Source organism: Salmo trutta, unplaced genomic scaffold (assembly GCF_901001165.1).
Source record: "Salmo trutta unplaced genomic scaffold, fSalTru1.1, whole genome shotgun sequence".
Classification (NCBI taxonomy): domain Eukaryota; kingdom Metazoa; phylum Chordata; class Actinopteri; order Salmoniformes; family Salmonidae; genus Salmo; species Salmo trutta.
The window spans coordinates 604,302-616,619 of record NW_021822962.1 but is presented as its reverse complement, the minus strand read 5'-3'; the positions used below and the strand labels follow the sequence as shown (position 1 = coordinate 616,619).

Sequence of the window (12,318 nt, the reverse complement as noted above, 5' to 3'; positions counted from 1 at the left end):
AATGGAATGACTTCTAATGTTAGAAATTCTACATACCAATTGGTTGCACACATCTTTCAAGTGTTTATTTGAATGCTGTCTGGTCATCTATTAGCTACAGCACTGTGGTGATTAGTCTGTCATCTATTAGTTACTGCACTGTAGTGATTAGTCTGTCATCTATTAGCTACAGCACTGTGGTGATTAGTCTGTCATCTATTAGCTACTGCACTGTGGTGATTAGTCTGTCATCTATTAGCTACAGCACTGTGGTGATTAGTCTGTCATCTATTAGCTACAGCACTGTAGTGATTAGTCTGTCATCTATTAGCTACAGCACTGTGGTGATTAGTCTGTCATCTATTAGCTACAGCACTGTAGTGATTAGTCTGTCATCTATTAGCTACAGCACTGTAGTGATTAGTCTGTCATCTATTAGCTACAGCACTGTGGTGATTAGTCTATTTCAGGAGTGGAAAAATGTGGTGAAAAACAAGTCACACTCAACTTCCCCATTAGTGAGGAAATGACAAGATGAGATCAACAAAAACAGATTGGCAGGATGACTAGAATAGACTGATGAGCTGCTGCTTATCACCGGTATACAGTACTGTAGCATCATGCTAAGCTAATTCAGGCTATATTACATTATAATTCCGGCTATATTACACCAAATATTGGTTATATTAGGTATAACGACTGAGGCTGCTACAGGCTGGTATGGTAAGGCTATCTGAAGAAAGGAGGATGATATCCACATCCTAAACTGGAGAATAACCGTACTGGGCTAAATAGTGAGATAAAGGAATGAGAGGCAGCCACACATAGCACTGCCACTTCCCAGCACTTTATTCCTGCATCCAAATGATCAACAAGGCTCTCTGACCAGACATGGGGAACGTCAGGACCAGCCCAGTCTCTATGCCAGAGAATGGAGATGACACCAACACCAGCTCTGACCCCTTTCTGAGAAGTAAGTCTCTCTGGTTAAGGAAGTCTGTATTTTGGTAATGATTGTTTTATTAATGAAAGGATCCTGTTAAAAGGGGCAATCTGGGATTCAAATTTGTTTTGTATTCTTCAAGAATCAATGGCTATAAAATAAAATTTAAACGCTTGGTATCGCAGATTGTCTCTGACGGGCAATGGTTAATTTAATGTCATTTTTAAGTAAGGGTGGAGTGGCTTGGTTTCATAAGCTGTACTGGCCCTGTACTGCTCTGTGCATGTGAAAACATTTGCATAATTTCACCCAAAATAAATAAGGTTCCTCTCATGCAAACTGCAGCCAAACAACTGCAAGCTTATAAATGTAGAATAAGGTCAAATGATCACTACGCAATATTTGCAACATTTTGTTTACCCTTTAAATTGTTGGGAGTATATATACACAGTGTAATGTATGACTTTCTTTCTGTTGTAGACGGTTGACTATTCCGTTAGTCAGCACCTCCACCAACATGGGTGTGTGACCTCTTGCTTTTAACTGGACCATTATGCAATATAAAACATATTTCTTCATTAAATTAAATACCGAACAGCATCCTACTTCCCTACCCCCTGACCTTCAACAACATGTACTCATATCTAAAAAAATTAATTCTATAAAAAAATTATTTAAAAAAAAAGGATGTTTTTTATATTTTTGTAACAGCATCAGTGTGTGAGCATTCAGCATGTTGAAATGACCGTGCAAGAGCTGTTAACTGAATGGAAAAATAATATAATCTTCATCTGATATGGATGACCTGAAAACACTTCTGCTTCCGCTGTGATTGGCAGATACTGTACAGATGTAATCTTAATTTGATCACTCTGTTGTCGCAGAGAATTTTCCTTTGCAGAAGGAAATGCAAATTGTTGTCTATTCAAGGTTTAAAAAGGCTTCTAACATTTGTAATTTCCACTTTAAAATGTCAGAATTCATTGTTCCTAACTAAAAATGTATCAACCCCTATAAAAATGTCCATGAATTATAATCCACATAATAATTTACATTTCCTGCTGCTGCAGGATTATTTTCCTGCTGTGAGAAACTGGTCAAATTGAGATAGTACACCAGTACATGGCGTTTGGAAAGGTGTTTTCGCCTGGTCACAGGCAGCTGATGTGTTGTGCACTGAACTCCACAAGCGAAGGGAAAAGGTGAGAGGAGGAGAGAGCGTAGATGCAATGAGTTATACAATGTTCAAAGGAAGCATGCTGTTTGTATGTGGCTGCTATGAAAGAGAACTGTTTGCATGTGATCAGGGGAGTATTCCTTCCGCCGATTCTGTTGAAAACATTTCTTAAACGGAAGCAAACGGAAAGAAACGGGGATAAATGCACCTGAATTTGTCCAATAGAAACTCTTGTTTGCAACTGATTACACCCTAGATCAGCTAGATGCAGGAAAGAGTGTGCAAGGGGGTATTGAATGTGTCACTGTCTGTCACCTTGATTACTCACATTTTTCTCGACGTGTGCACCTACATTGTAAACTTTAATTCATAGGCTAGGTTGTAGCAACCTCATGATGGATATAGGGGAAATGAGAGTATCATGTAGTAGCCTAAACCTATTGATGTTACATTGAGCTGGGTGAATGGAATATGAATGACCGTCATCTAATATGCTGTAAAATAAATAAAACCTTGCACATAAATGTTTATTTTATTTTCTCTTCTCTCCAGACAACGATACCCTGAGAGTCCTGTCTGACTACCCCTCAGCAGACGTCAGTGAAACCCTGGTAGTCTTGTCTGACTACCCCTCAGCAGACGTCAGCATGCCTCTCTTCAGGATAGGAGAGAGACTGAGACTCCTGGCAGAGTGAGTGACTGAATCTAAGAACTGTGTCCCAAATGGCACCCTAGTCCCTAGATAGTGCCCTACTTTTGACAGAGCCTTATGAGTCCAGAGCCCTATGAGTCCTGGTCAAACGTAGGGCACTATCTAGGGACTAGGGGGGCAATTTGGGACGCAGACCTAGTCTTCCACATTCAGTCCCTCAACACAACACCACCACCTCTAAGAGCTGATCTGTTTGACTAGACTGACAGAGACAGGGCTCAAATCTGACCAATTCTACTTTTGACCAGAGCCCTATTGGTCTATAACAGTGCACTAAATAAGGAATAGGGTGCTATTTGGGACTCACCCTCCTTCTTCCCTTGTTTCTTCTCTTCTGTCAGGGAGGGTTACTGGTGGAGGGTTTGTTCTGTCCAAACAGGATATGAGAACTACATCCCCAACAACCATGTGGCCAAGGTCTATCACGGGTAGGTGAACTCACTGTAACACTACCCTACCTGACACTGTCCTAGTCCACTGTCAAGGTCTATCACAGGTAGGTGAACTCACTGTAACACTAAGCTACCTGACACTGTCCTAGTCCACTGTCAAGGTCTATCACAGGTAGGTGAACTCACTGTAACACTAAGCTACCTGACACTGTCCTAGTCCACTGTTAAGGTCTATCACAGGTAGGTGAACTCACTGTAACACTAAGCTACCTGACACTGTCCTAGTCCACTGTCAAGGTCTATCACAGGTAGGTGAACTCACTGTAACACTAAGCTACCTGACACTGTCCTAGTCCACTGTCAAGGTCTATCACAGGTAGGTGAACTCACTGTAACACTAAGCTACCTGAGACTGTCCTAGTCCACTGTCAAGGTCTATCACGGGTAGGTGAACTCACTGTAACACTAAGCTACCTGACACTGTCCTAGTCCACTGTCAAGGTCTATCACGGGTAGGTGAACTCACTGTAACACTAAGCTACCTGACACTGTCCTAGTCCACTGTCAAGGTCTATCACAGGTAGGTGAACTCACTGTAACACTAAGCTACCTGACACTGTCCTAGTCCACTGTCAAGGTCTATCAGAGGTAGGTGAACTCACTGTAACACTAAGCTACCTGACACTGTCCTAGTCCACTGTCAAGGTCTATCACAGGTAGGTGAACTCACTGTAACACTAAACTACCTGAGACTGTCCTAGTCCACTGTCAAGGTCTATCACGGGTAGGTGAACTCACTGTAACACTAAGCTACCTGACACTGTCCTAGTCCACTGTCAAGGTCTATCACAGGTAGGTGAACTCACTGTAACACTAAGCTACCTGACACTGTCCTAGTCCACTGTCAAGGTCTATCACAGGTAGGTGAACTCACTGTAACACTAAGCTACCTGACACTGTCCTAGTCCACTGTCAAGGTCTATCACAGGTAGGTGAACTCACTGTAACACTAAGCTACCTGACACTGTCCTAGTCCACTGTCAAGGTCTATCACAGGTAGGTGAACTCACTGTAACACTAAACTACCTGACACTGTCCTAGTCCACTGTCAAGGTCTATCACAGGTAGGTGAACTCACTGTAACACTAAGCTACCTGACACTGTCCTAGTCCACTGTCAAGGTCTATCACAGGTAGGTGAACTCACTGTAACACTAAACTACCTGAGACTGTCCTAGTCCACTGTCAAGGTCTATCACGGGTAGGTGAACTCACTGTAACACTACACTACCTGACACTGTCCTAGTCCACTGTCAAGGTCTATCACGGGTAGGTGAACTCACTGTAACACTAAGCTACCTGACACTGTCCTAGTCCACTGTCAAGGTCTATCACAGGTAGGTGAACTCACTGTAACACTAAGCTACCTGAGACTGTCCTAGTCCACTGTCAAGGTCTATCACAGGTAGGTGAACTCACTGTAACACTAAGCTACCTGACACTGTCCTAGTCCACTGTCAAGGTCTATCACAGGTAGGTGAACTCACTGTAACACTAAGCTACCTGACACTGTAAAAAATAAAAATAATCAAAGATATACTAACCTGACACTTTCCTAGTCCAGTGCCGGATTATACATTTACATTTACATCATTTAGCAGACGCTCTTATCCAGAGCGACTTACAAATTGGTGCATTCACCTTATGATATCCATAAGGTGGGGGGGGTGCCAGAGCAGTTAACAGTTTTGACTGTTTTAATGCTTGTTTTAATGCTTGGTATTCTGAAAAGGTGACAGCATCTAGGATACCATTATGATTAAAACAGCTGGTGGTAATGTTTTCATCTTTATTCATAGCTGGTTGTTTTATGTGGGTTCTAAGGCCATGAAAGTGCATGCTTTATGAATATGGTTGAATTGTATTCTGTATTCATTTAGCTGGTTGTTTGAAGGGGTGGCCCGACCCAAAGCAGAGGAACTGCTTCGTCTGCCCGGAAACAGAGCTGGCTCCTTCATGATAAGAGAAAGTCAAAAAGGTGAGTGGCCTAGAGACAGACGTCTGTATCGTAACTTAAACGGAATTTAGGTGCTCCTGTGGTGCTCCTGTGGTGCTCCTGTGGTGCTCCGTTTGTAGAGCATGGTGCTCGCAACGCGATGGTTGTGGGTATGCAAGCAACAACTACTGTAAGTCACTTAGGATAAAGGTGTCCGATAAATGTCCTAAATAAACGGTACATATAAAAGTAGGAGTCCTAAACTTCGACTACAGGACTGCCGATAGATTCTCTCGCATCAACTATTAAAATGATCAACCAAAATCAACCAACTTTTAAAACAGATGTAATAATGTCCTGTTTTTCTTTGACTGTGTGGTGTTGTAGGAGTGTATACCCTGTCTGTACGGCACAGGGTTATGGTACACTATCGTATTATCATAATGTCCTGTTTTTCTTTGCCTGTGTGGTGTTGTAGGAGTGTATACACTGTCTGTACGGCACAGGGTTATGGTACACTATCGTATTATCATAATGTCCTGTTTTTCTTTGCCTGTGTGGTGTTGTAGGAGTGTATACCCTGTCTGTACGGCACAGGGTTATGGTACACTATCGTATTATCATAATGTCCTGTTTTTCTTTGCCTGTGTGGTGTTGTAGGAGTGTATACCCTGTCTGTACGGCACAGGGTTATGGTACACTATCGTATTATCCGCCTTCCCAACAACTGGTACTACATCTCTCCTGGTCTAACCTTCCAGTGTCTAGAGGACCTCGTCAACCACTACTCTGGTAAATAACAACCACTATGACACGTAAACCTTGTACCTCACTTCTGATTAAAGCAGCCATCCCTCTTCATAATCTGTGGAAGGTTCATGATTTGCAGGCATTATGTCTGACAATAGCCGTATCTGAAAATACAACTTTTTTCCCGTTTATTTCCTGGACGCCAACATATCTGATGAATATTACAATCTGACATTAAAGTCAACCACATGAAGCCTCTATGTGAACCTGTTTATAGGAACGATGAGCTGATAGTACAGGATTATTACATGGGCTGGAACTATTCATAATGTTTGAACTTGTGACATCACCGGTAGTTAATACTTTCTAACGTGGAATTATTGACTCTTTCAAGCTGCACCAAGTCCAATGCACTGTAATGCTGCTATACTATATTCACTAAGTGGAGTCATATGAGGTGTATACTGTGGTTGAAGTACATTTCTGAAGTTGGCTATTTTGAGGATGTGGAAGACATTCTAGTGCTCTCTTTGTGTCATTAATGTGTCCTTGTACATTTACATTTTAGTCACTGTGTATGGTTTCTGGTAGCTAACTGGTTATAACCACAGGATAGCTGCGTATGGTTTCTGGTAGCTAACTGGTTATAACCACAGGATAGCTGTGTATGGTTTCTGGTAGCTAACTGGTTATAACCACAGGATAGCTGCGTATGGTTTCTGGTAGCTAACTGGTTATAACCACAGGATAGCTGTGTATGGTTTCTGGTAGCTAACTGGTTATAACCACAGGATAGCTGCGTATGGTTTCTGGTAGCTAACTGGTTATAACCACAGGATAGCTGCGTATGGTTTCTGGTAGCTAACTGGTTATAACCACAGGATAGCTGTGTATGGTTTCTGGTAGCTAACTGGTTATAACCACAGGATAGCTGTGTATGGTTTCTGGTAGCTAACTGGTTATAACCACAGGATAGCTGCGTATGGTTTCTGGTAGCTAACTGGTTATAACCACAGGATAGCTGTGTATGGTTTCTAGTAGCTAACTGGTTATAACCACAGGATAGCTGCGTATGGTTTCTGGTAGCTAACTGGTTATAACCACAGGATAGCTGCGTATGGTTTCTGGTAGCTAACTGGTTATAACCACAGGATAGCTGTGTATGGTTTCTGGTAGCTAACTGGTTATAACCACAGGATAGCTGCGTATGGTTTCTGGTAGCTAACTGGTTATAACCACAGGATAGCTGCGTATGGTTTCTGGTAGCTAACTGGTTATAACCACAGGATAGCTGTGTATGGTTTCTGGTAGCTAACTGGTTATAACCACAGGATAGCTGTATGGTTTCTGGTAAAGACAGTGGCCCCTCCTCTGGTAACGACAGTGGCCCCTCCTCTTTGACAGATTGTGCAGACGGCCTGTGCTGTATTCTCACCACCCCCTGTCAGACTGTAACCAACGGCAACCTCAACCTGGCCTCCCAGGAACCCCCTGTGGTGATGCACAACAACTTCGACTGGAAAGACGTCAACAGGTACCTCTTTCTCTAACGTTGACCTCTCTTTCCCTCTCTCCCACCTCCAGTCCCCCTCTCTCCCGCCTTCAGTCCCCCTCTCTCTCCCGCCTTCAGCCCCCCTCTCTCCCGCCTTCAGTCCCTCTCTCTCCCGCCTTCAGTCCCTCTCTCTCCCGCCTTCAGTCCCCCTCTCTCCCGCCTTCAGTCCCTCTCTCCCGCCTTCAGTCCCCCTCTCTCCCGCCTTCAGTCCCCCTCTCTCCCGCCTTCAGTCCCTCTCTCTCCCGCCTTCAGTCCCTCTCTCTCCCGCCTTCAGTCCCTCTCTCCCCCGCCTTCAGTCCCCCTCTCTCCCGCCTTCAGTCCCCCCTCTCCCGCCTTCAGCCCCTCTCTCCCGCCTTCAGTCCCTCTCTCTCCCCGCCTTCAGTCCCTCTCTCTCCCGCCTTCAGTCCCCCTCTCTCCCGCCTTCAGCCCCTCTCTCCCGCCTTCAGTCCCCCTCTCTCCCGCCTTCAGTCCCCCTCTCTCCCGCCTTCAGTCCCTCTCTCCCGCCTTCAGCCCCTCTCTCCCGCCTTCAGCCCCTCTCTCTCCCGCCTTCAGTCCCTCTCTCTCCCGCCTTCAGTCCCTCTCTCTCCCCCTTCAGCCCTCTCTCTCCCGCCTTCAGCACCTCTCTCCCGCCTTCAGCCCCCTCTCTCTCCCGCCTTCAGCCCCCCCTCTCTCCCGCCTTCAGCCCCTCTCTCTCCCGCCTTCAGCCCCTCTCTCTCCCGCCTTCAGTCCCCCTCTCTCCCGCCTTCAGTCCCTCTCTCCCCGCCTTCAGTCCCCCTCTCTCCCGCCTTCAGCCCCCCTCTCTCCCGCCTTCAGCCCCCCTCTCTCCCGCCTTCAGCCCCCCTCTCTCCCGCGTTCAGTCCCTCTCTCTCCCGCGTTCAGTCCCTCTCTCTCCCGCCTTCAGTCCCCCTCTCTCCCGCCTTCAGTCCCCCTCTCTCCCGCCTTCAGTCCCCCTCTCTCCCGCCTTCAGTCCACCTCTCTCCCGCCTTCAGTCCCCCCTCTCTCCCGCCTTCAGTCCCCCTCTCTCCCGCCTTCAGACCCCCTCTCTCCCGCCTTCAGCCCCTCTCTCTCCCGCCTTCAGCCCCCCCTCTCTCCCGCCTTCAGTCCCCCTCTCTCCCGCCTTCAGTCCCCCTCTCTCCCGCCTTCAGCCCCCCTCTCTCCCGCCTTCAGTCCCCCTCTCTCCCGCCTTCAGTCCCCCTCTCTCCCGCCTTCAGTCCCCCTCTCTCCCGCCTTCAGTCCACCTCTCTCCCGCTTTCAGTCCCCCTCTCTCCCGCCTTCAGTCCCCCTCCTCCCGCCTCAGTCCCCCCTCTCTCTCTCCCCGCCTTCAGTCCCCCTCTCTCCCGCCTTCAGTCCACCTCTCTCCCGCCTTCAGTCCACCTCTCTCCCGCCTTCAGTCCCCCTCTCTCCCGCCTTCAGTCCCCCTCTCCCCTCCTCTCCCCGCCTTCAGTCCCTCTCTCTCCCGCCTTCAGTCCCCCTCTCTCCCGCCTTCAGTCCCTCTCTCCCCGCCTTCAGTCCCCCTCTCTCCCATCCTTCAGCCCCTCTCTCTCCCGCCTTCAGTCCCCCTCTCTCACGCCTTCAGTCCACCTCTCTACCGCCTTCAGTCCCCCTCTCTCCCGCCTTCAGCCCCTCTCTCTCCCGCCTTCAGTCCCCCTCTCTCCCGCCTTCAGTCCCTCTCTCTCCCGCCTTCAGTCCCTCTCTCTCCCCGCCTTCAGTCCCTCTCTCTCCCGCCTTCAGCCCCTCTCTCCCGCCTTCAGTCCCTCTCTCTCTCTCCCGCCTTCAGTCCCTCTCTCTCTCCCGCCTTCAGCCCCCCTCTCTCCCGCTTTCAGTCCTCTCTCTCCCGCCTTCAGTCCCCTCTCTCCTCCCGCCTTCAGCCCCCCTCTCTCCCGCCTTCAGTCCCCTCTCCTCCCGCCTTCAGTCCCCCCTCTCCTCCCGCCTTCAGTCCACCTCTCCCCATTCAGTCCCCCTCCTCTCCCGCCTTCAGTCCCCCTCTCTCCCGCCTTCAGACCCCTCTCTCCCGCCTTCAGCCCTCTCTCTCCCCGCCTTCAGCCCCCCCTCTCTCCTCCTTCGCCCCCTCTCTCCCCCTTCATCCCTCTCTCCGCCTTCAGCCCCCCTCTCTCCCGCCTTCAGCCCCCTCTCTCCCGCCTTCAGTCCCCCTCTCTCCCGCCTTCAGTCCCCCTCTCTCCCGCCTTCAGTCCCCCTCTCTCACCGCCTTCAGTCCCCCTCTCTCCCGCCTTCAGTCCCCCTCTCTCCCGCTTTCAGTCCCCCTCTCTCCCCGCCTTCAGTCCCCCTCTCTCCCGCCTTCAGTCCCCCCTCTCTCCCGCCTTCAGTCCCCCTCTCTCCCGCCTTCAGTCCACCTCTCTCCCGCCTTCAGTCCACCTCTCTCCCGCCTTCAGTCCCCCTCTCTCCCGCCTTCAGTCCCCCTCTCTCCCGCCTTCAGTCCCTCTCTCTCCCGCCTTCAGTCCCCCTCTCTCCCCGCCTTCAGTCCCTCTCTCCCCGCCTTCAGTCCCCCTCTCTCCCATCCTTCAGCCCCTCTCTCTCCCGCCTTCAGTCCCCCTCTCTCACGCCTTCAGTCCACCTCTCTACCCGCATTCACCCCTCTCATCCCGCCTTCAGCCCTCTCTCTCCCGCCTTCAGTCCCCTCTCTCTCCCGCCTTCAGTCCCCCTCTCTCCCGCCTTCAGTCCCTCTCTCTCCCCGCCTTCAGTCCCTCTCTCTCCCCGCCTTCAGTCCCTCTCTCCCCGCCTTCAGCCCCTCTCTCCCGCCTTCAGTCCCTCTCTCTCTCTCCCGCCTTCAGTCCCTCTCTCTCCCGCCTTCAGCCCCTCTCTCCCCGCCTTCAGTCCCTCTCTCTCCCGCCTTCAGCCCCTCTCTCTCCCGCCTTCAGCCCCCCTCTCTCCCGCCTTCAGCCCCTCTCTCTCCCGCCTTCAGTCCCCCTCTCCCGCCTTCAGTCCCCCTCTCTCTCTCCCGCCTTCAGTCCCTCTCTCTCCCCGCCTTCAGCTCCTCTCTCTCCCGCCTTCAGTCCCTCTCTCTTCCGCCTTCAGCTCCTCTCTCTCCAACCTTGTTTCTCCCCATCCATCTGTATCTGTCACTACCCCTCTCTGGGAGTTTCATGGAGTCTGACAATTACATATGTGTTTGAGCTTATTTTTGAGTTTAGCTTTCAATGTACTTTATCAGTGATAGATAACAGGCTAACTCCATATACTAACGCTGCATCATATCTATTCTAACCCCAGGTCGGAGCTGACAGACCAGCCTCATCGTTACCCCGGCAACAGAGACTCTATGATCAGCTTTGGCTTGCGGAACACAGTCTCCTCCTACATGTCTCTGGGGGACACGAGGAAGGAGAGGAAGAGCAGCAGCTGGAGGAGGCAGAAGAGGAGGAGCAGTGTGTGTGTACCTCCTGGTAACGGTCATGGACTCAGCACTACAGCACTGGAGGAGGAAGAGGAGGGGGAGTACGCACAAGCCATCCACCTGAACTCTTAAGACTGGATATGGGCTTAATGTATAGAGAGGACATATCGTGCTGTATAGAGAGGACATATCGTGCTGTATAGAGAGGACATATTGTGCTCTATAGAGAGGACATATCGTGCTGTATAGAGAGGACATATGCTGCTGTATAGAGAAGACATATCATGCTGTATAGAGAGGACATAATCCTGCTGTATAGAGAGGACATAATCCTGCTGTATAGAGAGGACATAATCCTGCTGTATAGAGAGGACATAATCCTGCTGTATAGAGAGGACATAATCCTGCTGTATAGAGAGAACATAATCCTGCTGTATAGAGAGGACATATCGTGCTGTATAGAGAGGACATATCGTGCTGTATAGAGAGGACATATCGTGCTGTAAGAGAGGACATATCGTGCTGTATAGAGAGGACATATTGTGCTGTATAGAGAAGACATATCGTGCTGTATAGAGAGGACATAATCCTGCTGTATAGAGAGGACATAATCCTGCTGTATAGAGGACATAATCCTGCTGTATAGAGAGGACATAATCCTGCTGTATAGAGAGGACATAATCCTGCTGTATAGAGAGGACATAATCCTGCTGTATAGAGAGGACATAATCCTGCTGTATAGAGAGGACATAATCCTGCTGTATCGAGAGGACATAATCCTGCTGTATAGAGAGGACATAATCCTGCTGTATAGAGAGGCCATAGCATACTGGACTATGCCATGAACGTGGAAGTAAAACTGTGATGACTGTCACACTGCATGATCACTGACATTCATACCATTAATCACAAGGGTGTTACTGTTTGACAGCCTAAACTAGTTGTAAACAGCCGTTACTGTAACAGCATTATTTACACACGAGGGCTTAGTAACACATCCACAATAGCCCTATTTCCCATATAGCGCACTACATTTGATAGGGCTCCGGTCAAAAGCAATACACTATATAGGGAATAGGGCGCCATTTGGGACTCTTAGTGAAGGTCAGGGGTCACAGGTCAGCTTACCATGAGCAGCATCCTGTCGAAGAGACCACGCGAGGAGGGAGAGGTCAGATGTAGGCTGGCCACGTCGGCTCCGCTCCGCTCTGCCCCCACCGTCACCAGCCTGGGGTCACCTCCGAACGCCTCAATGTTCTCCTGGACCCACTTCAGAGCGACTACCTGGTCCTGGAAGCCGGCGTTACCTGGCAGGGCTGTGGAGCCTAGAGGCATTCAGTTCACACTGCTGTTATTTCATGTACCGTGTCAGGAGTCAAATCCATTCAAGAGACATACTTATATAACGTAATATGTTATTTGGTTGTGACTTGTGTTATCATCTACATCATTTCCAAAATATACAA

At 49.0% G+C, this 12,318-nt stretch overlaps 1 protein-coding gene across 1 annotated transcript in view; it reads right to left on the bottom strand.

Annotated features, from left to right (window-relative positions):
- The window catches only part of LOC115187638 (thyroglobulin), a 46,179-nt gene that overhangs the window by 17,804 nt on the left and 16,057 nt on the right, over positions 1–12,318 (bottom strand). Inside the window, exon 11 of the mRNA XM_029746607.1 lies at positions 11,981–12,177. Coding sequence (XP_029602467.1) covers positions 11,981–12,177 — 197 coding nt within the window. The remainder of the gene's footprint in view (positions 1–11,980; positions 12,178–12,318) is intronic.